This window comes from Raphanus sativus, chromosome 9 (genome assembly GCF_000801105.2).
Source record: "Raphanus sativus cultivar WK10039 chromosome 9, ASM80110v3, whole genome shotgun sequence".
Lineage (NCBI taxonomy): Eukaryota > Viridiplantae > Streptophyta > Magnoliopsida > Brassicales > Brassicaceae > Raphanus > Raphanus sativus.
This window is the reverse complement of record NC_079519.1, coordinates 6,414,066-6,437,552: the sequence shown is the minus strand read 5'-3', so window position 1 is coordinate 6,437,552 and position 23,487 is coordinate 6,414,066. Positions and strand designations below refer to the sequence as shown.

General features: G+C 33.3%; 3 protein-coding genes, 1 long non-coding RNA gene and 1 pseudogene across 16 annotated transcripts; 4 read left to right on the top strand and 1 right to left on the bottom strand.

Moving 5' to 3' along the window:
• Positions 1–276: 276 nt before the first annotated feature.
• Positions 277–1,662, top strand: LOC108826208 (peptide methionine sulfoxide reductase A3-like). Its single transcript, XM_018599591.2, has 2 exons — positions 277–900; positions 1,205–1,662. The coding sequence occupies exons 1-2, from the start codon at positions 592–594 to the stop codon at positions 1,448–1,450; spliced, it is 555 nt and encodes a 184-aa protein (XP_018455093.2). The 5' UTR covers positions 277–591; the 3' UTR covers positions 1,451–1,662.
• A 4,937-nt stretch (positions 1,663–6,599) lies between these two features.
• Positions 6,600–8,587, bottom strand: LOC108823550 (uncharacterized). 11 transcript variants are annotated; one of them, XR_001945067.2, is made up of 7 exons: positions 8,453–8,587; positions 8,247–8,368; positions 8,072–8,156; positions 7,749–7,897; positions 7,468–7,615; positions 7,309–7,370; positions 6,600–7,207 (listed from the first exon to the last, which is right to left on the bottom strand). It is a non-coding gene; the product is annotated as an uncharacterized LOC108823550 (long non-coding RNA). The 11 variants fall into 11 exon arrangements; XR_008938971.1 differs by having other exon boundaries at positions 8,444–8,561; XR_001945071.2 differs by having other exon boundaries at positions 6,600–7,044; positions 7,114–7,207; positions 8,247–8,550.
• Positions 8,588–8,920: 333 nt separating this feature from the next.
• LOC108824610 (peptide methionine sulfoxide reductase A3-like) lies at positions 8,921–10,077 on the top strand (annotated as a pseudogene).
• Positions 10,078–17,316: 7,239 nt separating this feature from the next.
• On the top strand, positions 17,317–19,638 carry LOC108823292 (26S proteasome regulatory subunit 6B homolog). Its single transcript, XM_018596465.2, has 6 exons — positions 17,317–17,828; positions 17,946–18,176; positions 18,256–18,414; positions 18,599–18,751; positions 18,914–18,997; positions 19,284–19,638. The coding sequence occupies exons 1-6, from the start codon at positions 17,373–17,375 to the stop codon at positions 19,416–19,418; spliced, it is 1,218 nt and encodes a 405-aa protein (XP_018451967.1). The 5' UTR covers positions 17,317–17,372; the 3' UTR covers positions 19,419–19,638.
• Positions 19,639–21,171: 1,533 nt separating this feature from the next.
• Positions 21,172–23,482, top strand: LOC108828024 (protein NETWORKED 4A). 3 transcript variants are annotated; one of them, XM_018601569.2, is made up of 4 exons: positions 21,172–21,305; positions 21,437–21,544; positions 21,643–21,757; positions 21,869–23,482. In XM_018601569.2, the coding sequence occupies exons 2-4, from the start codon at positions 21,530–21,532 to the stop codon at positions 23,395–23,397; spliced, it is 1,659 nt and encodes a 552-aa protein (XP_018457071.1). In that variant the 5' UTR covers positions 21,172–21,305; positions 21,437–21,529; the 3' UTR covers positions 23,398–23,482. The 3 variants fall into 3 exon arrangements, with proteins under 3 accessions (XP_018457071.1, XP_018457072.1, XP_056850574.1); XM_018601570.2 differs by having other exon boundaries at positions 21,173–21,305; positions 21,496–21,544; XM_056994594.1 differs by lacking the exon at positions 21,172–21,305 and having other exon boundaries at positions 21,333–21,544.
• Positions 23,483–23,487: the final 5 nt, after the last annotated feature.

Here is a 23,487-nt window from a genome sequence, read left to right as displayed (position 1 = left end):
AACTGAATACAATTTTGTTTCTGTTCGTAAAATGGTTATTGTAATTTCACTAGACTTTATATTATTTTTGTATTTGATTAAATTTGAAATATACTTTTGTATTCAAAATCATGAGTCGTTTTTAGCAAATCCCCATTTTACTTGTGTGCCAATAATAAAGCTATTTGGCCGTTAGGTAGGTGGTGTTAATCTTTGACTGACTCTTTCTATATAAACAACGGACTGATCTTTTCTCATGTCAATCTACCAAAATGGATCCTTCTGTAGCTCGAAGAGTCTTAAGTTATTAGATGCATCGTCACCTGTGATTGTTAACTAACACGTGATATTTATAGTTCATATATGGAGTGTATCTGGACGGAAGTACATTGTATATACACTCTAATATTGTCTTTAATGATAACTATACATGTGTTATTTATAGATCGTGTATCTGGCCGGATTTACACAGTATATACACTATGTGGTTAACTATACAGGTGGTATATATAGGTCATGTATGGAGTTTATCTAGATGCAAATACATAAACTCTTTTCTAAAAAAAAGTAAAAAAAATAAACTCTAATATATTCTCTCTAGAAAACTTCGCCATGAATCTTTCTGCTATCATTCAGGGAAACGACAATGACGCTCCGGCGGTGGGAAATGAGTTTGCGCAGTTCGCCGCTGGATGCTTCTGGGGCGTGGAGCTGGCGTTTCAGAGAGTCTCCGGTGTGACTCATACGGAGGTGGGATACACCCAAGGGACCCTCCACAATCCTTCATACGATGATGTCTGCACGAACACAACGAACCATGCAGAGGTTGTCAGGGTTCAGTATGATCCCAAAGAGTGCAACTTTGAGTCTTTGCTTGACGTCTTCTGGTCTAGGCATGACCCCACCACCTTGAATCGCCAGGTACGTTATACGAATAAAGACTTTTTTTTTTCTGTTGTTGATTTGTCATTCTAAGGTTTCATAATAAAGATGTGAAAATACTACAACTTTTTTTTTAGTCAGAAAAAAAAGCTACTACAACTTTTTTGAAAACTTCAAACTGAATACATAACACAAACAATCAATACTTATCTTTTTATTTTATTCTGTTAGTTATTCAATTCTTTTGCAATACCAAATCGTGTAACATTTGACGTGTGAAGGGATATTAACATATACATAATACATGTAGTTTATCGTGGCTAATTTCTTGAACTGTGATCAGGGAAAAGATGTGGGAACCCAATACAGATCAGGGATATACTTCTACACACCTGAGCAGGAGAAACTAGCGGCAGAGTCAATGGAACGTCACCAGCAACAAATGGAGAGTAAGATCATGACTGAGATTTTACCTGCTAAGAAATTCTACAGAGCTGAGGAGTATCATCAGCAGTACCTGTCAAAGGGTGGGCCGTCCTGTGGCATAGCCTGCAACAGTCCATTCATGTGCAGCGCTGCTACGGCTTAAAAATGCTGAGTTTCCTCTGCTTATCTACCAAAACAGAGGATGTTAGAGACAGCTTGTTTGTTACACAATATGAACATCAACCAAATCCTTAATAAGTGTAACAGGTTACTTTCGTTTTTCATGTTAGAGACTATATAAATGTCTATTGATGTTATTGAATTATTGATTGTTTAGATTTTAGTGAATCTTATGGATGAAAAAATAATATGATGATTAAGGTTTCTTATTGCCATTTGCTTCACCATCAACAACAATACAACACTCTAAGAAAGTCACCATTCTGATCCTTTCTTTCACATAGTGATCTAGCAAAATGGATCCTTTGATAGCTCAAGAAGAGCCTGAGTTAGTAGATTTACCTGCAACTGTATGCTCAAGAAGAGCCTATGTTAGTACATACACCTGCAACTGATCCTTCTTTGTTTGTTTGCATGTGTGTGTTGTTGATTTGAAATTCTCAGTGCACAATACACCACAAGAAAACACTTTTTGTTTTTGTTTTTGTTTTATACTAAACATTTAATTAATATTAATGTATAATAATATTAAATTACTAATTACGAAATTAATTATTACATAATTTTATAGAAATATTTAAAACTTTCAATAAGATTTGGTTATTTTTTTCTCAAACGATTTTTTATAATTAAAAGTAAAATTTAGGCCTGGGCATTTTACCCGGACCCGAGGACCCGACCCGGAACCGATCCGAAAATACCCGACCCGGAACCGACCCGAAAAATTATAAGTACTCATATGGATCTTTTTATTTTGGATCCGCGGGTCTCGGGTAAGACCCGGACCCGAACCGAGACCCGATCGGGTACCCGAAATACCCGAGATTTATTTTATATATTAGGTATATTTGGGTGATTGGGTATATTTTTGGTATTTCTAATCTTTTTTTTAAGTTTTAGGTTCGTATTTTCGGGTATAATTTCAAATTTTGAGTGTAATTTTAGATTTTCAGAAAATATAATTTGGGTATTCAGATATTTTTTGAGTTTTCAAGTCTGATTTTAGGTAAATATTCAGGTACTTTTACGGTTTTTCGGGTACTTTTCGAGTTTTCGGGTCCAGTTTGGGTATTTCGAGTTTTTTGGGGTTTTATATACCCGAACCGACCCGGATCCGAACAATACCCGAATATTATAGGTGTTTTACGGGTACTGAAATTCTAGACCCGAACCGACCCGGACCCGACAAGACCCGACCCGGAACCGACCCGAAAATTATAAATACCTAGGGATGGCAATCAAGGACCTGGACCGCGGGCTTAGCCCGTAAAGGCTTGCTGCGGGGTGGGATTGGGCCTCTATTTTATAAGCCCGCAAAATTGCGGGCCTCGCGGGACGGGCTCAAAGCGGGATGGGTTCAAAGCAGTATGGGTTCAAAGCGGGACGGGCCGAAAGCGGGACGGGTTAAACCGTGGGATTTTGCGGCAATCCTAAGTCTCCATTTTTGCTTTCACCTGAGAGAGAGATTATGGAACTCCGTTGATGGTGGTTTCAGTGCCGATGATGCTTCTGGTCTCCCAAACGCCTCTGATCTGCACCGGTGGAGCTTCTTCAAGCCATCATAATGATAATAAATACATTTATTTTGTATAAGCTTAATGTATTGATCTTGTAAGAGTATACTCGATCATGTGCAAGCTGAAACTCAATTCATGTCTATGTTTATTTGTGCATATAGAAATTAGCAATGTAATATTCGATGTCCCGCGGGACGGCCCGCGAAGGTCCGCATATTTCGCGGTACGGGATTGGGCAGCTAGTTTGAGGACCGCATCCCGCGCGGGACAGGCCCGCCGTGTACCGCCAGAAGCTAAACCCGCACCGGTTTGGGACGGGACGGGACGGGAGAGCCCAATTGCCATCCCTATAAATACTCATATGGATCTAAATTCCGAGGACCCGAAAGACCCGGACCCGACAAAACCCGACCCGAACCCGACCCGAAGACCCGGATGCCCAGGCCTAGTAAAATTTAAATCTAAATTTACTCAACAGATTTGTTAGATTAAAAATAATCATTATGTCTAATTAATCAAATGGTCCTACTAAAACTTATTTATAGTAGATAAAAGTAGGACTCTTAATTAATATAGTAAATATATTATTGATGTTTTAAACTTAAACTTGAACCAAACTAGTAAAAGACATGCAAAATGATATATAAAGATCACCTGCTAAGGGATTAAATTTATAATAACAGACATCCTAAATAATGTTTTCTCAAATTGAACTGAACACAGACAGTACAAATTCACCAAAAAGGATATCATGCATTGTATAATACTGTTATATGTCTTTTTGTACGGATATAATATTTACAAATAAATATATTATAAATTTTTATTAATATTTAGTTTAAATCCTTTTATAATTTAGACATATAATTTTGGTTATATATTATCTAATCTATTTGGTTATTAGTTCGATATATTGGATTGCAATAACTTTCCACATTCAACTGTAAAATTAATATTTTGATTAATTTTCTTATTTGCATTTGGACTTTTGATTTTTGAGTATAAGAATTTGGATTGTCTAAGTTATCATTTTGAGTGTTATGTTAAGTTACATATATTTCTTCAAATCTAGGTACAAAATACTTTTGATTCTCGTTAAACCTATTTTGTTAGTTTTATTATTGCATCCAGTTCTTTATCTTAAATATGTAATTCTACTTTTATAATTTTAGTTTGATTTCATATTTCTTAATTTTTAAAAATAATAGAAAAACTAAAGTATTTATACGTACGAAATTTCATGCTCTCATATTACCGATAAAATTTTCAAACTCATGAATGGATATCAGTATTTTAAAAGAATTTTTTTTTTTGTAAATTCTAAGTAACATTATATTTTAGATGTTTAAAAGTTAAATCAAAAATATTATAAATAATCTTAACAATAAATTTTCATATTTTTAACTAAATATAAATAAATTAAAATTAATATAAAATATTTATTGGTATATCAGATTTGATTAAAGTTGTAGAGTTTTATTTATGTAGTTTATGTTGTTTAAATTAATCTAATAAATTTAGAAAATAGATTGAAAATATATTATACTGAGTTAAACAAACACAAAACAAAGTAATCTCAAGATCTACAAAGTGACAAACAAAAATGGAAAACTTAATTTCGCAAAGTTTTACTGAGTTACACAAATATAAATAACAAAGTTTTTACCGAGTTACCAATGGTTGATTTTATTCTTCATTGCTTCTTTCTCGCTTTGCTGATCCTCACGACATTTTTTTCACTATCACTTTTACCTTTCTTCTCTCCTACACCTTTATCCACACTCTATTTTCATCTTTCCACTATCTAAACCACCATATTTTTCACTTTGTTCTATGTCTCCACCATCAGAGGTCGGATGATTTCATTTTCGTTCTTTTGAGAGCAAGCGTAACTACCAAATTAAGTCATCATTATAAAGTTTACAAAGTATTACTAAATCTAAACTAGTTAAATTTTTACTAAGTTGTACAAAGTTTTATAGTCATCATGTTTTGCTAAGTTATACCATTATGAGTTCGTTTTTTCTTCTCTTTCGATGGATAATTCGTGATTTGTTATTTCATTATTTTTTTCTTGAGAAAATTTTAATTCGTCTTTTATTTGAAGATTATTCTTTCTTATGTGATAAAAAGATGAAAGAAAATAAGATTGATTTGTTTCAGTGAAGAAATATAAAGAATGAGTAAAACTTAAAAAACTACTTAGTTATGTCTAGATTATTATGTTTGGATCCAAGTTTAACGGGTGGGTATGGTTTAGGTTTGGATAAAATAAGATAAAACTTCTAGAAAGATCTTCTAAACCATAATTTACTCTTCACCGGAAAGACTTTCCCAGATATCTTATAATGCATAATTTTCATGGGAGACTTTTGGAAGATTTTTGGAAGATTTTTGGAAGATTTCTGGAAGATTTCTGAAAGCCTTCTGGAAGATTTCAATTTATTAGGCGGAAAAACTAAATTCTTTTAAATATTTAGACGGAACCCTAAATTCAACTAAAATTTATACATGATATGTCAGAAGACTTATTTGAAAGTTTTCTCACACGGAAGAGATATAATGGTAAAACTGAATACAATCTTTTTTTGTTCATAAAAGGGCTGTTGTAATTTCATTAGACTTTGAATTATTTTTGCATTTGATTAAATTTGAAATATACTTTTGTATTTAAAATCTAGTTTTGAGTCGTTTTTAACAAATCTCCGATTTTCTTGTGTGCCAATAATAAAGCTATTTGGCCTTAGGTAGGTGGTGTTAATCTTTGACTGACTCTTTCTATATAAACAACAGACTGATCTTTTCTCATATCAATCTACCAAAATGGATCCTTCTATAGCTCAAGAAGAGTCTTGACTTATTAGATGCATAGTCACCTGTGATTGTTAACTAACACGTGATATTTATAGTTCACTAGGGTCGGCCCGCCCTTCGGGCGGGATGCTAAAATTAAACAAATGTTTGAAATAGTTATTGAGTTCTTTATATGAATCTATATCTATCTAGTTATTGAGTTTTATATTGGAATTTGTAACACTTCACATTTACAAAACTATTATATTATATTTTTATATTTTTTCTTATATTTCTTATTTTATTTTATATTTTTATGTAGTTTGTGATTATCTATTAATTTGGTTGGTTGAAAAAGATCCTATAAATTTGGTTTTATTATGTATCAATATTTTGTTAATTCAATTAATTTGAATTTGTGATCGAAAGAGAAAATTATATATCTATTATTGTCAGTGGATTATATTTATTAGTTTCTTATATGTGTTTGGAATTTATGTTTTTGTGTAAGATATTCTCGGTTATATTATATTTTTAAAATAATTTTTGCTTCTTATTTGTGTTTACCTTTCATTAATATATACATTGTTGGTTATGTTAATATATATAAATTTCGTGACAAAAATGTTCGTTTGTTCTGAAAATTTTTTTTGAAAAATCCATAACGTACGTAGGCATTGTATTCCCGTTGAGAGGGAATTAAGTATCAACATATATAAACACATATAGATTAAAAATTATTTAGTTTTGTGCTTTCTTTCCCTGATCTTGAAAATTAGAGGAAACATGTGTTTTTCTTTTTTTTTTTTATAACTCAACATGTGTTTTTCTTATCTTAATATATACATATAAATCGTTTGTTCTGCACAACCATAATGAGTGTATATTTTTCTGTTTTGCAAACACTTTATATTAAGCTAAATCTGCACTATCCAGTGTGATGAAATGTTAATTAAGCAGAGGCTCTCTTAGCTAAACCATACGAAGCACAATTCTCACATAAGTAATTATCCACGAAAGGCTCTCTCCATAAGAAGAAAACAAAGGCGATGTATCTTGGTCAACGTTCTTATTGTTGTCAGTACCGTCATTATCCTCGTCTTCAGCTCTGATTCTCTGAATAATGTACAACAGCAATTGGTTATGAAGATCGGGTCTTTCTAGCAGACGAAGTAGGAGGTTCAGCACGTGGAAACTTAGGCGAGGAAGGAATAGCCTTCTTCTTCCTCATGCTGCTTAAGTACCTTTGAGCTTTACCGTTGCTAACCTGTAACATCGAGCTCACGCATTTCAGCCAAGAAAAGTAACAATGCAGCTGCGAGAACTGGAAAAGTACAATGGACATTCCAATGGCTACCGCAGAAAGAGTTCCCTACATATTAGTCATCCAAAAGCCGTAACGTTTACTGTCTTACTCCCGAAAGTTTGTTCTGTTAAACATCAATGTTTCAAATCTGAATGTATCATATCAAAGGCTCTACAATAACAATTAACTGAACAAAAGCTAAATGGATTCCCAAGATATACTTACCATAGTCAAATCAGATCACTGCAACTCATCCAAAAGCCTCATAACTCATCAGTCATAAGTACCTGATCCATGTCGTTCACCACTATTGATGACATTCTTATCGTGTAAATACAGTTTATGATGCAGACAGAAGAAGAATGCAAGAGATGAGAAACTAACCCCTTCTTTTCGTTGTAATTTTGATTCCCCTTCTCCCTTGATGCCATCAAATGTGAGCAAATGCTTCATGAGAAGCTACTCAGTCATGTCAGGCCCCTCAACCGCAAGTTTCATCACTCCATTTGAAAAATATTTCGAAATACACAATCTAATTTTTGCAAAACAAAATCAATTTTAACACAGTCCTTCATTCCATTTTTATTACAAAAAGAATTTTAAAAACCTTTGAATGATAAAAATGACGTGTGAGAGAGATAAAAGATTGAAACTTGAGGAAATACCTATAGAAGAAGCGTGAAGATGCACTGCACGATCATTGTAGCTTCCCAACAAAGCCTGAGGCAGACCTTCATTCTTCTCAACCACTCTATCCTCGTCTTTCCTTCATTATTTCTAGACCGAACCGCTTTCAGGTTAGGCTGGTGTGCCGCTTTCAGATATAAAAACAGAAATAATTAACAGCGAAATTATCAAAGTTTGCTAAAATTCTCAGTGAAAAATGATTAACAAAATCTAAAAAGGAAGACTGAACGGTGGGAATGTATAAACATGAACAATTATTCACAACAATCATCAAACGTGCAAAATGGCAAAGTTAAATTACCAATAAGATGGAACTTCTCAATCATCTTTCTGCTGTGACCCAGAAGAATACGACGACAAACCAGATCCGTCGGCTCTGAACTTCACTGGAGAAGTCAAAATTAGTCTAAGAACAAACAATCCCAAACAACTACAGATAGATTAGTAAGAAGAAGGAGAGGAAGAGAAGCACAAACCATGTGTATCGAGGAGCTGGAGGCATCTCTGTCTAAGCCTATTACGGGGGTTGTTAACCGGCTCTGTAGCTACGGCGCTTTTTGTTCACATCGGTGAGATTACCATCATATTTATACACGATCTAGCAGACGATTTAAGACAAACAGATAGTTACAGAATGGGGATTAAAGACGATTTAAGACAAACAAACAGTTACGGAATCTACACGGTCGCTGCGCCGATCGACTCAGACGAAGAACACGAAGAGAGCGTTGTTTAGGGTTTCTGTAGAAGATGGTGTCGCTGGGCCTAGCGTCGAAGAAGATCAGCGCACGATAAAGCCCAGTTGAAGCCCAACTCGACAAATCTCGCAGTTAAATGAAACGCTGCGCTGCTGACGTGGCGGTACGGTAGAGATCCTATTTCCACGCTGGATCTGATGTGGAGGCCTTTAGGAGAGAGTAGGGGTCTTCTTTATATATATATAGATATATGGAGTGTATCTGGACGGAAGTACATTGTATATACACTCTAATATTGTCTTTAATGATAACTATACATGTGTTATTTATAGATCGTGTATCTGGCCGGATTTACACAGTATATACACTATGTGGTTAACTATACAGGTGGTATATATAGGTCATGTATGGAGTTTATCTAGATGCAAATACATAAACTCTTTTCTAAAAAAAGTAAAAAAAATAAACTCTAATATATTCTCTCTAGAAAACTTCGCCATGAATCTTTCTGCTATCACTCAGGGAAACGACAATGACGCTCCGGCGGTGGGAAATGAGTTTGCGCAGTTCGCCGCTGGATGCTTCTGGGGCGTGGAGCTGGCGTTTCAGAGAGTCTCCGGTGTGACTCATACGGAGGTGGGATACACCCAAGGGACCCTCCACAATCCTTCATACGATGATGTCTGCACGAACACAACGAACCATGCAGAGGTTGTCAGGGTTCGGTATGACCCAAAGAGTGCAACTTTGAGTCTTTGCTTGACGTCTTCTGGTCTAGGCATGACCCCACCACCTTGAATCGCCAGGTACGTTATACGAATAAAGACTTTTTTTTTTCTGTTGTTGATTTGTCATTCTAAGGTTTCATAATAAAGATGTGAAAATACTACAACTTTTTTTTTAGTCAGAAAAAAAAGCTACTACAACTTTTTTGAAAACTTCAAACTGAATACATAACACAAACAATCAATACTTATCTTTTTATTTTATTCTGTTAGTTATTCAATTCTTTTGCAATACCAAATCGTGTAACATTTGACGTGTGAAGGGATATTAACATATACATAATACATGTAGTTTATCGTGGCTAATTTCTTGAACTGTGATCAGGAAAAAGATGTGGGAACCCAATACAGATCAGGGATATACTTCTACACACCTGAGCAGGAGAAACTAGCGGCGGAGTCAATGGAACTTCACCAGCAACAAATGGAGAGTAAGATCATGACTGAGATTTTACCTGCTAAGAAATTCTACAGAGCTGAGGAGTATCATCAGCAGTACCTGTCAAAGGGTGGGCAGTCCTGTGGCATAGCCTGTAGCAGTCCACTCATGTGCAGCGCTGCTACGGCTATAGGTGTCAAATGGGCGGGTCGTCCATTGGTCGTCCACGTCCATATTTAAATGGACTTAATATGGACACACCCATTTTTTCCATGGGTTATTAATGGATAAAATATGGATGACCATTTAAAAAATGGTCTTTACGGGTTTTGGGTTTCATGGACATGGGTTGTCCAATGGACAAAAAAAATCTAGGGTTTCAAAAAAAAAATTGAGTTTTTCTACCAAAACCGAGAAATCGTGTTTTCTCACCAAAACCGGGAAATTGAATTTTTTCTGTCAAAATCGTAAAATCGCAAAAACTGTAAAATCGGGGTTTTCCGCGAAAATTGAGAAATTGAGTTTTCCCACCATAACCGAAAAATTGAGTTTTCCCGCCAAAACCGGAAAAATCGAGTTTTCCTGCCAAAATCGGGAAATCGAGTTTTCCGCTAAAACCGTAAAATCGGGTTTTCCCGTCGAAACCGAGAAATCGAGTTTTCTCGCCAAAACAGAGAAATCGGATTTTTCCGCTAAAACCGGGAAATCGAGTTTTCCCGCCAAAATCGGGAAATTGAGTTTTCCGCTAAAACCGTAAAATCGCCAAAACCGTAAAATTGGTTTTTCCCCCAAAACCGGGAAATTGAGTTTTCTCGCCAAAATCGAAAAATCGAGTTTTCCGCTAAAACCGTAAAATCGCCAAAACCGTAAAATCGGGTTTTCCCCCAAAATCGGGTTTTCCCGCCAAAACCATAAAATCGGGGTTTCCCGTCAAAACCGAAAAATCGGGTTTTCCCGCCAAAACCGTAAAATCAGGGTTTCCTGCCAAAACCATAAAATCGGGTTTTCCGGCCAAAACCGCAAAATCGATTTTCCCATCAAAACTGCAAAATTGAGTTTTCCTGCCAAAACCGCAAAATCGGGATTTCCCGCTATAACCGGAAAATCAGATTTTTCCGCCAAAATCATAAAATCGAATTTTTCCGTTAAAACCGCAAAATCAAGTTTTCTTGCGAAAACCAAAATTGTTGTATTTGTGAACTAATATATTGTTGTATTTATGGATTGATTTTAATTTTACGAACTTGTATATATAATTATAAGCTTATAAATTAAAATCTAAAGTTTTCTTATATGGTCTATTATGGACTCTATGACAGCCCATAAAAATATGGATTTTAGTGGATATGGTTCTTAATGGATATGGTTCTAATGGACATGGTCACTCTTTGTCCACAAACAATAAATGGACAAATGGATACGGGCTAATGGACGTGGACACGCCCAGTTTACAGCTATAGCTACGGCTTAAACATGCTGAGTTTCTTCTGCTTATCTACCAAAACAGAGGATGTTAGAGACTTGTTTGTTACGCAATATGAACATCAACCAAATCCTTAATAAGTGTAACAAGTTACTTTGGTTTTTCATAGAGACTATATATAAATGTCTATTGATGTTATTGAATTATTGATTGTTTAGATTTGAGTGAATCTTATGGGTGAAAAAATAATATGATGAATAAGGTTTCTTATTGCCATTTGCTTCACCATCAACAACAATACAACACTAAGAAAATCACCATTCTGATCCTTTCTTTCACATAGTGATCTAGCAAAATGGATCCATTGATAGCTCAAGAAGAACCTGAGTTAGTAGATTTACCTGCAACTGTATGCTCAAGAAGAGCCTAAGCTAGTAGATAAATCTGCAACTGATCCTTCTTTGTTTGTTTGCATGTGTGTGTTGTTGATTTGAAATTCTCAGTTCACAATACACTACAAGAAAACATGTGAAATCTTATCGAGGATTTTGTCGAACTTTTGTCGGAATAAGCCATTTGTGATCAATTTCCGACGAAAAAAATAGTCGTTTTCATTTTGTCGGAATTTAGTTAGACAGTATGACAAATTTCTGACCAAATTCTTACGGATATATTTTCAAAAATATTCCGTCAGAAATTTCCGACGAACATATTCCGTCAGAAATTTTATAAACCATTTAAAAAACAATTTTTTATTTTAAATATAATATATTTAAATTGATTACTTTAAAGAAACATAATATACAATTTTTATTTATATTACTATAAAAAACACTTTAACTATCTTCTCTTTCTACCACGTCAGAAAATCGGGCAAGGAAACAACGACACATGTACTGTTTATTTCCGTGAGATTTCGGTTTGGGTTTTAAGAGTTTAAGTGGGCCAATCTTTATCATTATAGGAGCCCACTAGACATGGTCTTCGTCTTCTAGAGTCGGTGAGCATCCATATCTAGGTTCATAATGTTCTTCAACTTATGAGTTCTCAAACTCAGTAAAATCTTATTGTATAAAACTTGGTTCTTCAAAGTTAGTAATTTACATGATCGTGACATATGTTAATAAAAACTTTAAAGATTTGTGACATGTGTTAATTTATTTCATTATTAGAAATATATATAATAAGATAATAACAAAGTTTTTTTTGTTAAAACTTAATTGTAAGTATTACTATTACCTAATAGTAAATTTTTCATTTTAAAATTCTAAACAAAAGATAATTACAAAGGATTATTTGATAGCAATTTTCCTTTTAATATTGTGAAATAGGTTAAAAATTATAATCTATACTATTATTTATGAAGTGATTTTGCTTATTTGTCATGTTCTCCATGATTTTAGTTAATTTTTTCTTATTTGTCATGTTTTTATTAAGTTTAAGCTAAATTATATCATTTATCTATTTTATTTTTTTAGCTGAGTCACTAATTTATTAATTTTTAAAAAGTAGCCTTGATGAATCTTGTATATAAATAAAAACGAATTTTATTTTATTAATATTAAATTTATATATTATATTAGTTTTTTTTATTTGTCATATTTTTATCAGGTTTTATACTTTTAGATAGGTTATTGATTTATTATTAGTTTCTAACTATTCACTAATTTATTAATTTAAATAATACCCTTAATGAATTTATACATAAATAAAAACGAATTTTACTTTAATGATATAAAGTTTATATGATATATGCTATATTAAATAATTGATTACAAATATATTGTAATAAAAAAAAGATAATTCTTAAATTTACATATATATATATTGTGTGCCTATTTGAAAAAAATATTTTTTATTTTTTTTTGTAAAAAAAAAATTAAGATACAAAACAATTTATAATTAAATATTAATCAACCAACAAAATATAAAAATATTTTCTAAACTATCTAAAAATATTTTCTAAACTATCTCTAAGATATGAGTGTTTTAAAAAAACTTAACACATTAATAAGTATATATTTTGATAAAAAAATATTTGACATATATAAATATTGATGTTTGATTTAACTATTTAAAAAACATAAATAATAATTTATTATGCTGATTTTAGTTTAATAAGACATAAACTAATAAGTATTTATAAGGAATTTATGCCCGCATGTGCGGGAAAAACACCTAGTATCTTATTATATAAATCTTGTTTCTTCAAAGTTAGTAATTAACATGATCGTGATATGTGTTAATAATTTTTTTTAAGATTGCAACATGTATTAATCTATCTCATCATTAAAAATATATATACTAAGATAATAACAAAAACAAATTTTGTTAAAACTTAATGTAAGTATTACTATTACCTAATAGTAATTTCCATTTTAAAATTCTAAACAAAAGATAATTGTATAAGATTATTTGATAGTAATTTTCCTTTTAATATTGTGAAATAGGTTAAAAATTATAATGATATAAAATATATATACTAAAATAAAAAAAGAATGAATTTTGAATATAGTAATTTTGAAATTTATTTCATAGTAAAAAAAGAAATTCTAAAAATTATTTAATAATATTATTTTATAAATTTTCCTGTAAAATCCTAAACAAAAAAAAATATTTGAAAAATAATTTGTAAAATACTATAATAAGCTTGGTTCATGATTGTGACACATGACAATTATATATTTAAAATTGTGATATGTGTAAAACTATCTCATAATTAAAAATAAATATAGTAAGATAATAAAAACGATTTTTGTTATAAATTAAATATATAGGAATTTTCATTTTTTTAAATCTTAAACAAAATGTAATCGCAAAATATTATTTGATAGTAATTTTTTTTAATATTGTGACATGTATTAGAATATCTCATGATTAAAAATATATACTAATAAAATAAAAGACGAATTTTGAACAAATAATTTTCAAAATATTTAGTAAATTTTAATTTTAAAAACTATTTAATTGTAATTTTCTAGAAAATTTCCTTTTAAAAAATCCTAAAGAATAAAATATTTGTATAATAACTTATTTAATACTAATTTTCCTTTTATAAAATCCAAAACAAAAGATAATTGTAAAATATTATTTGATATAGTTTTTTAATTGTATGTTTAGAATTATTTAATGGTAATTTTCCCTAATTTTTTATTTTTAAAATTTTAAACAAAATTATATTTATCAAATAATTTATTTAATACTAATTTCGTTTTCTAAGTTTATAAAGAAAATATATTGTAAAAAATTTGATAGTAATTATTTGATCATAGTTGTCCTTTTCTAAAATCTTAAACATAAAAAAAAAATCATAAGAGAGTGTTTAATAATACTTTCTCTTACTTCAAATTCTAATCAAAAATATTTGTAGAAATATTATTTCAAATTTTATGAATAATTAATTTTACTATTTAAAAATGATAAACCAAAAGGAACTATAACTATTCACATCTATATATGTGATTAAACTCTCTAATTTTTTTAAAAAAAATCATAAACCAAAAAGAACTATAATTATATATATATATATATATTATATATATATATATATATATATATATATATATATATATATATATATGTGTGTGTGTGATTAAGCTCTCTCATCTATTGTCAAGAACAGAAAAAAAATATCAGGTGAATTTTTCTGCATGTTCTTTCACATCTTCACGTGTTATCTTTTTTTTTAGGTGCCACGTGTTGAGGAAGTAACTAGATATTCTAATCTTCACATTAAACTGATGTTGAAATTTTTTTTTTAAATATAATTGTCATTCTGCCGTACATTAGTTATTGTTACAGCTACACTTTTGCGTTTGTACATATAGATGTAAGGATGGAAATGAATCAGATATCTGAGTTTTTGGAGATATCTTGATCTGATCTATTTTGTCAGAATAATCAATTATTCGATCCGATTCAATCATAGCCACCCAAATATTCTGTATTCCGGATATCCAGAAAAATTTAGATTTTTACCGGATATCCGATTCGATCCTTAAAAATAAATTAAAAATGATAAAATAAATCAAAAATCCCAAGGTAAGATAAAATAATAATAATATTTTATTACAAATAAAATTTATTAATTTTAAAATTCTAATAAATAACTTAGTAAATTTAGTAAATAAAAATACTATAAAATTATATACAATATAATATTTATATAACTTATATATATACATGTATATATAAGCATATAACGTATCGGATTAGATATCGTAACAAGTAAGAAGATGATGACTAGTTAATTAACCGAGAAAGGAAAACAACGAAACCAAACAACTTACTCTTGTACTCAAGAAAGAGAAAGTTAGCAGCACTGTGAAACAGAGATCCCGGCTCCAAACTCTACAAGAATGACGAAAAAAGAAAGCTTCAATTTTACTGTGGGTTTCTTGTATCTGAAGTGTGTAGAGATATCCTGAATACATGTGCATATATTTATAGGTGAAAATGAAATGTTATAGCAATTTTTAATGTACTTTTTAAATGATTATTATGATCGTTGTTTCTGTTTTCAACTTCCATGTCAATTGTCGAAAACTGAGTTTAAGAAAAAACTAAATTTTCATCGAATGGAAGACTATGTCAACTGTCGAAAACTGAGTTTAAGAAAAAAACGCTATAGTCTAATTTAATTTCTCCTTTATTCCATATTTATATAATATATGAACTTTAAAAGTATATAAACAACAGTTGTTTTAAGATGAACTAGATCTGCACAGATGTTTTTTACTTATAAAAGATGATATTGTGATTTAGTTATGATTTACAGATAGATTAAATATATTTTTAAATGAACTGGTTGTTAATATTGTGGTTAGCTGCTAAATTAACCAAAATGATATCTAAATACATTTGATCATTTTTACTATATTGACCATTTTTATATTGTATTTGTTTATAAATTTAACCATTTAATATCCTTGTGCATACTAATACATTTATTTTTCTAAAACAAATATATTATGGTAAATATTTTTTTCTTTTTTAATTTTATATGTCTGTCATATTATTTTATATTGAAAATAAATGAGGAACATACAATACTTAAAAACATAAATAAACAGTTTAGAATTAAGGTAATATTAATGTTGGAAATTGGAATGTTTGATTTCAATAGAATCACGTTTGATTAATTGCCATATAATCGATTTGTATTTAAACTCATAAACTATTGGAAATTATATTATGGGAGGTTAGATTTATAATTAATTACACTTGATTTTAGGGAACATAACTAAGTATTTAATTTAGGAGTAAATCACGTTTTATTATAGCAAAATGTATATAATAATCTGTACATATCTTTGTGGAAAACTTTTGAAAATTTAGTTATAATAAATACTCAATAACTACATGATTTAGTCTGAATGATTAAGACTATACTATTAATTTCTAACTGGTTGTTGATATTGTATATAACAAATATTTAAAAGACAATGTTGTAATCTAGGTGTAAACCGAACTAATCGGTTTAAAGTCAAAAAGTTATAATTCTATTTAATTCAATCTTTTTAGTGTAATATTATGGTTTAATAACATTTCAGCAAATAGTTGAGACTATTTCCACCAGAATTTGAGAAGATTGTAACCATAATTGATTTAGTATATTAAAGTGGTCAGATTCACTAACATTCGACCAATTTCAAGTCTTGATAAATTTTAATTCAAATAATTAATGTATAAGATATAAAACTATAATGTATAATAAAACGTAAATGTTAAATTTTTTTTTTTTAACGCTGATTTATTATGACATTGCAATTATGAGAAAGATTACAAAGACGATTCGACAACCGACAAACTATCTGCCTTATAAAATCTACACCTAACTGCGTCACCTGAGCCATCCTATGAAGATTCACTCCTGGCCCGATTTACTTGCATCATGTTGAAGATCTCTTGCACGCCTTTCTTTTGTTGTCTGCATTAATAAACCGCTCTCTCCGGGACTTGAAACCTGGATTTCCTGAAATATGCAAGAAATTGCATAGTCTAGGGTTCGAACCACAGACCTGGATGTAGAAGCCTTTAAACCTTAACCACTATGCTATGGTGCTTTCACAAATGTTAAGTTTTTTTGTAAGTAAATTCTCCGGCAAAATTGTAATTTGAATCAATTATTTATTTTAAATGTAGTGGTACAAGCTGTAATTATTTAGAAAAAAACTCAGGGTTTAGTTTTAATAGTTTAGACAGTTGTTGGGCCTTAGTTAGAGACATAAGAGGGCCCCTCTAAATCGAGTATCAAAATCGTCACTTTTCTTCCTCTCTACTCCAAAAACTCCACATATCTCTCCGACGAGACGACAATGGCCGCAGCGATGGTTCTCGACCCCAAATCATCTCCGCCACTAATGGATCATCAATCCACAACCGACGAAGAAGATCCCTACTCCCGTCTCAAATCCCTCGAACGGCAGCTAGAGTTCACCGACATCCAAGAGGAATACGTGAAAGACGAGCAAAAGAATCTCAAACGAGAGCTCTTACGCGCCCAAGAAGAGGTCAAGAGAATCCAATCCGTGCCCTTAGTGATCGGCCAGTTCATGGAGATGGTGGATCAGAACAACGGCATCGTCGGATCCACCACTGGCTCCAATTACTACGTTCGGATCCTCAGCACCATCAACAGAGAAGACCTAAAGCCCTCTGCTTCCGTCGCCCTTCACCGTCACTCAAACGCCCTCGTCGATGTCTTGCCGCCTGAGGCAGATTCTAGCATCTCTCTTCTTAGTCAATCTGAGAAGCCTGACGTCTCCTACAATGTAAAGTCTCCTCCTTTTTGTAGATTAGGGTTTGGGTGTTTGAAAAGGTATTGGCTTTTTTGTTGATTAGGGTTTTTGAAAAGGGATTGGCTTTTTTTTTTGATGTTGTTGTTGTAGGATATTGGAGGATGTGATATTCAGAAACAGGAGATTCGCGAGGCTGTTGAGTTGCCACTTACCCACCACGAGCTTTACAAACAGATTGGTATTGACCCACCACGAGGTGTCTTGCTCTATGGACCTCCTGGTACTGGGAAGACTATGTTAGCTAAGGCTGTTGCTAATCACACAACCGCTGCTTTTATCAGGGTTGTTGGCTCCGAGTTTGTGCAGAAGTATCTCGGCGAGGTATTGAAAATAATCATAGCTTTTGTTCATTGATATTGGGTGATTGTACTTGGTGCTTGACTTGCTCTTTGATTTGCAGGGACCTCGTATGGTTCGTGATGTCTTCCGTCTTGCTAAGGAGAATGCTCCAGCTATCATCTTTATTGATGAGGTAGATGCCATCGCTACTGCTAGGTTCGATGCTCAAACTGGAGCTGATAGGGAAGTTCAGCGTATTCTCATGGAACTACTTAATCAGGTGAGAACAGGAAACAGTTAATTTGTATATTCGGATGTTCTCTTTGGGTGTAAATCAGATCTTATGCTGTAGACTAATGGACTTTGATTGAAGAAAAAAAACAATGTTCTCTTGTGGTCTTCTCATAAATGCGTTAGTTTCAGGTTAAGTTGTGTTCTAAATTGTCTTGTTGAATTCGATGTAGATGGATGGATTTGACCAGACCGTGAATGTCAAGGTCATAATGGCAACCAACAGGGCAGACACGCTTGATCCTGCCCTCTTACGTCCTGGGAGACTTGATCGTAAGATTGAGTTCCCCCTTCCTGATAGACGTCAAAAGAGGCTTGTTTTCCAGGTTAGCTAAAAAACTAAAAGTACTTGAACGTTGAATCAACTACTGAAAGAGATTTGAAGCTAAAACGTTTCTTATAACAAAGTTTGATCACATTCTTTTAAGACAACACATTTAGGTCTGTTACAGTTTATGTTTTACCGACTTTTTTTTCTCCTTGTGTAGGTATGCACCGCCAAAATGAACCTCAGCGATGAGGTTGACTTGGAAGACTATGTTTCACGTCCTGATAAAATTAGCGCTGCTGAGGTTAGCTTACTTTTATATGCTCCCCACTAGAGTTTTATATATACTATATAGCCTCTCCATTGTTTCTATATCACCACCTAATGGTTTTCTAAGAAATGTGCACGTGAGATAATGCTTAAAACACAGCCTGTCAGTTAGGTGGTTTGATTTACTTTATTTGGTAGTTATGTTGATGGAAACTGACCCTACAATGATTGCATGAAAATCCTTACATTGAGTATTGTGCAACCAAAGATGATAGATATCAAGTAACACACTAATTCGATATTATGTTGAAACAATGCAGATAGCAGCAATCTGCCAGGAAGCTGGAATGCATGCGGTGCGTAAGAACAGATATGTGATACTACCCAAGGATTTCGAGAAGGGTTACCGCTCAAATGTGAAGAAGCCAGACACGGACTTTGAGTTCTACAAGTGAGGAGAAAGCAGAGATGGGAAGCAGAGTATGCGTGCTGTTAAAATGGACGTGGATTTGCCTGTTTAATGTATGAGCTAAGTTGCATCTCTGATTTATGAAGCTCAAGTTCACACATGTTTGTGTTTTCTTTAGTTACTCAGCCTTTACAGTTCAATTTTTAAGAAAACGGTGGCAGTGTAACATATATATTAGCTAAGTTGCATCTCTAATTTTTTGGGTTTGTGTTGAGTCTCACTCTTCTAGCTTTCTACAGTTACATTTTTATTTAAAAAAAAGTAGTGGGTGCCTGAAATTTGGCAAAGGCATGGTCCAAGAGTAAGCACCAGGTAATAGCATCAATCCCGGCACCATCCACAAACACAAAATGCTTCTCACTTATCTTCAAATCTTCTTATATAGCTTACCAAGTGGAGCAACTTTAGAGCCCCACTTACACCTCTGAACATTTACACTTCTGCACAAGAGGACCAAAGCGAGACGGGCGACATTTACAGTTTTACATTAATTTTTCTTGCTCCTATATAACCTTTCGATTTTTTAGATCTTACAACTTTTTAGATTCTTTATGAAAAATATCTGTGTGCTTTTTGTTTGAATATATGAGTAATCTCCTTATACTCAGGAGTCCACATCACAATTCCACTAGTATAAAGTTTTTAATTGATAGTATTCAGTTTTGAAGAAAATAGTTAGGTATTAAAGATTGTGTACAAAGAAGTTTGTTAAAGTTTATATTTACCAAACCATAATTTTTTCAAACCAGGTTTTCTTTAAAAAAAATTGAAATGTTGTACCGGATGGACCAAAACAATCTAATATGTTTGAATTTTTGTTCTATGATTCTTACAGTAATTAATACAATAAGATTTGCTAGATTTGACTAAAACAAAAGAAAAAGATTTGTAAGATAGTATTTTCTAATTGCATTAACTTAAGAATTTTTTTTTTTTTGATAAACCCTATCGGCTGATCCGGTTGGCCAACTTAAGAATTTAAATTATCTGAATCTAGCTGTTGTAGTAGATTATACATGTAATTAGATCAATTCATTTTGTTGACCAAACAAAAGATAAATTTATTTTAAATGATTTAGTAATAACTAAAACAATTACATTTTGTTTTAAAATCATTTCTGGAAAAGTGTTGTGTGGCTGTCAGCAGTTGGAACTCTGAATCAGGTGCTGACACACACACATCATAAGAAAATAAATTATTTAAATTGCAAAACATGTAATTTCTAATGCATTGTCAAAGGAAAACCTACGTGGAGCGCCACAAAAATACAATTTTGTGTTGGCCTTTTGAGTCTTAAGACAAACATATAACACCATTACTTTTTCCCTAAACCCTGAAAAAGTCTTCCTGATTGCATTAAGAATATAAACACTCCAGATTTTTAGACGTAAAAGGTAATTTTAAAATATTCAAAGTCTGCAAAAATTGATATTTTGACTGAGTGATTAACCTTCAACTTCAAGTATGTGTGAGAATGGCTACATAATAAATAGTCTTGGATGACCATGCCTTTTATGAATAATCAGTTTGATTAGTGGGGGGAGAGTGGTCAAATTACAACCCCTAATCCTCATTATAAACCTCTTGTATCATTTCCACATGGGCACTATGGAATTAGTCCCAAAGATTACGTATTGAATACATAAACAATTTACAGACAGACAACCAATCACTTGGCCACGTATTATTGCTAAATACTTTGTCCGCAATATCTGTTGTCTTAAAGGTAATAAGTGTATAAAATCTTATGACTTTTAATTTTTCAATTTTGTTTTCTTCAAACAATCTGAAAAGGCTCCTTGCATCATCAATCATCTCCCTCTCTGCTTAACCTCCCTTCCAAGCCTCACAACATCTTCTACTTCTTGTCAGGTTCTGTTCCTTGTCCTTTTCTCTGTATAAGTATTTGCAAATTCTCATGATTCTCTCTCTCTCTCAATCCTTTTGAGGAGAAAAAAGAATAAAAGAGACCGACGTTTTTTTTGGTATTATTTGTCTTTCAGAAAGAAAGGAAGTCGTCTTTTCACATTGTCTCTCATGATTGTCTCTTGTGTGCTTCCAGCTTTCTCATAGGGTCCATCGATTTTTTTGCAGCCATGGATTATGATCTGGTAACATCCAAAAAACAAACCAAAGAGAAGTTTTTGTCTTTTCTTTTTTTCTTATACTAATTAACAAGAATCAATTCTCGTTTCTTGATTTTTGTTAGATTCGTTCCAAGAAGAGTACTATCAAGCGAGCAGAATCCACAAAGTCACATCTATGGTGGTGGGATAGTCACATCGGCCTCAAGAACTCAAAGTGGCTCGAGACCAATCTCGATGGTGAGTAGTCCATTGTCCTGTTTAATCATGTGTTCAATTAGCTTCTTATGGTTACAAAGTTAGGTGGGGATAGTCTTTTCATAATCATGAATGTTTTCTTGTGTGGTTCAGAGATGGACAGGAGCGTAAAGAAGATGGTGAAGTTAATAGAAGAAGATGCAGATTCATTTGCCAAGAAGGCAGAGATGTATTACCAAAAGAGACCCGAGCTTCTCACCCTCGTCGATGAGTTTCACCGTATGTACCGTTCTCTAGCCGAGCGGTACGAGAACATCACCGGAGAGCTGAGGAAAACCTCTCCCTTAGAGCTTCAGTCACAGGGCTCTGGCTTCTCTGATGTCTCCTCCTCTGACATCACCGCCGAGCTTAATAATAGGTTAAGCCGTCCTCCTTCTCGCCGTGCTCCTGGCTTTGACTACTTCCTTGGCTCTGGAGGAGGAGGACTTCCCTCTGATGTTTACAACAAAGACGGAGATGATTCTGCTTCTGTGACTGATTCTGAACTCGAGTCTGATGATTCTTCTTCTGTGACTAACTACCCTGGCTATGTCAGCGTTGGCTCTGACTTTCAGTATTTGACTAAGAGGGTCGCTGATCTTGATCTTGAGCTACGTGAAGCTAAGGAGAGAGTAAGGATGCAGCTTGAAGGAAACACTGAGAGCTTGATGATGACGAGGGTGAAGAGTGAGTTTGTTGATTATCCTGCCAAACTCGCTGCCTGCGAGCAAGAACTGAGAGATGCAAACGAGAAGATACAAAGCTCGGAAGACCAAATCTACATGTTAAAGAGCCAGCTCGCTAGATACTTGCCATCAGAGTTGGATGATGAAGAGGCGGCAGCACAAGACATGGACGTTGAAACTCTGCCTGAAGAGCTGAGGGTCACAACCCTGAGGCTTCGGGAGGCGGAGAAAGAAAACGGTAACATGAGAAAAGAAGTCGAGAGGAGCAGGTGTGATGAAGCAAAGCTAAAGAGCCTGCAGAGCCTGCTTGACTCGGCTCAGAAAGAGATCGGAGCGTGGAAAAGCAAGTCTACTGCGGATAGAAGAGAGGTTGGGAAGCTGCAAGATAGAGTCTCCATGATGAAATCGAGTTTAGCAGGTAGAGATCATGAGATCAGGGATCTGAAGACGGCTTTGTCTGACGCAGAAGAGAAGATATTCCCGGAGAAGGCACAGGTGAAAGCCGAGATATCAAAGCTTTTGGAGGAGAAAACACGCAGAGATGAGCAGTTCAAGGAGCTGGAAGCTCAAGTGCGTTATCTTGAAGACGAGATAAGAAGAGTGGATAATGAGAGAGTGGAAGAGGAGGAAAGGCTGAAGGGAGAAATGGAGGTGCTGACAGTGGAGAAGGCAGAGAAAGAGAGATGCATAGAGACAGTAATCAAAAAGGTGAACGAGCTAGAGTCAGAGATGAGTCTGCTTGGGAATGAAATGAAAGCAAAAGAGAGTAGGACGGTAGAGATGGAGAAGGAGGTGGAGAAGCAGAGGAAGGAGGTAGAAGAGGTAGCAGAAGAGAAGAGGGAAGTGATAAGACAACTCTGTTCTTCACTTGTGTACTACAAAGATGAGTGTAAGAGACTACGCAATGACTTTTCAGGGCATCTACCAACAAGACCATCCTCCATTCTCTCTTCTTGATTCAGATGTATATAGCATATATACACTTTGTAACTTTGTTTTGTGTTTTACTATTTCACATATAGAGAAAGCTGTTGTGGGTTTAGTTCG

Coding starts and splice junctions, on each gene's coding strand:
- LOC108828024 (XM_018601569.2), top strand. Junction 21,758..21,868: donor GCTCGAGACCAATCTCGATG/GTGAGTAGTCCA, acceptor TGTGTGGTTCAG/AGATGGACAGGAGCGTAAAG.
- LOC108823292 (XM_018596465.2), top strand. CDS start 17,373: ATGGCCGCAGCGATGGTTCTCGACCCCAAATCATCTCCGCCACTAATG. Junction 18,177..18,255: donor TGCAGAAGTATCTCGGCGAG/GTATTGAAAATA, acceptor TTTGATTTGCAG/GGACCTCGTATGGTTCGTGA. Junction 18,415..18,598: donor TCATGGAACTACTTAATCAG/GTGAGAACAGGA, acceptor AATTCGATGTAG/ATGGATGGATTTGACCAGAC.
- LOC108826208 (XM_018599591.2), top strand. CDS start 592: ATGAATCTTTCTGCTATCATTCAGGGAAACGACAATGACGCTCCGGCG. Junction 901..1,204: donor CCACCACCTTGAATCGCCAG/GTACGTTATACG, acceptor AACTGTGATCAG/GGAAAAGATGTGGGAACCCA.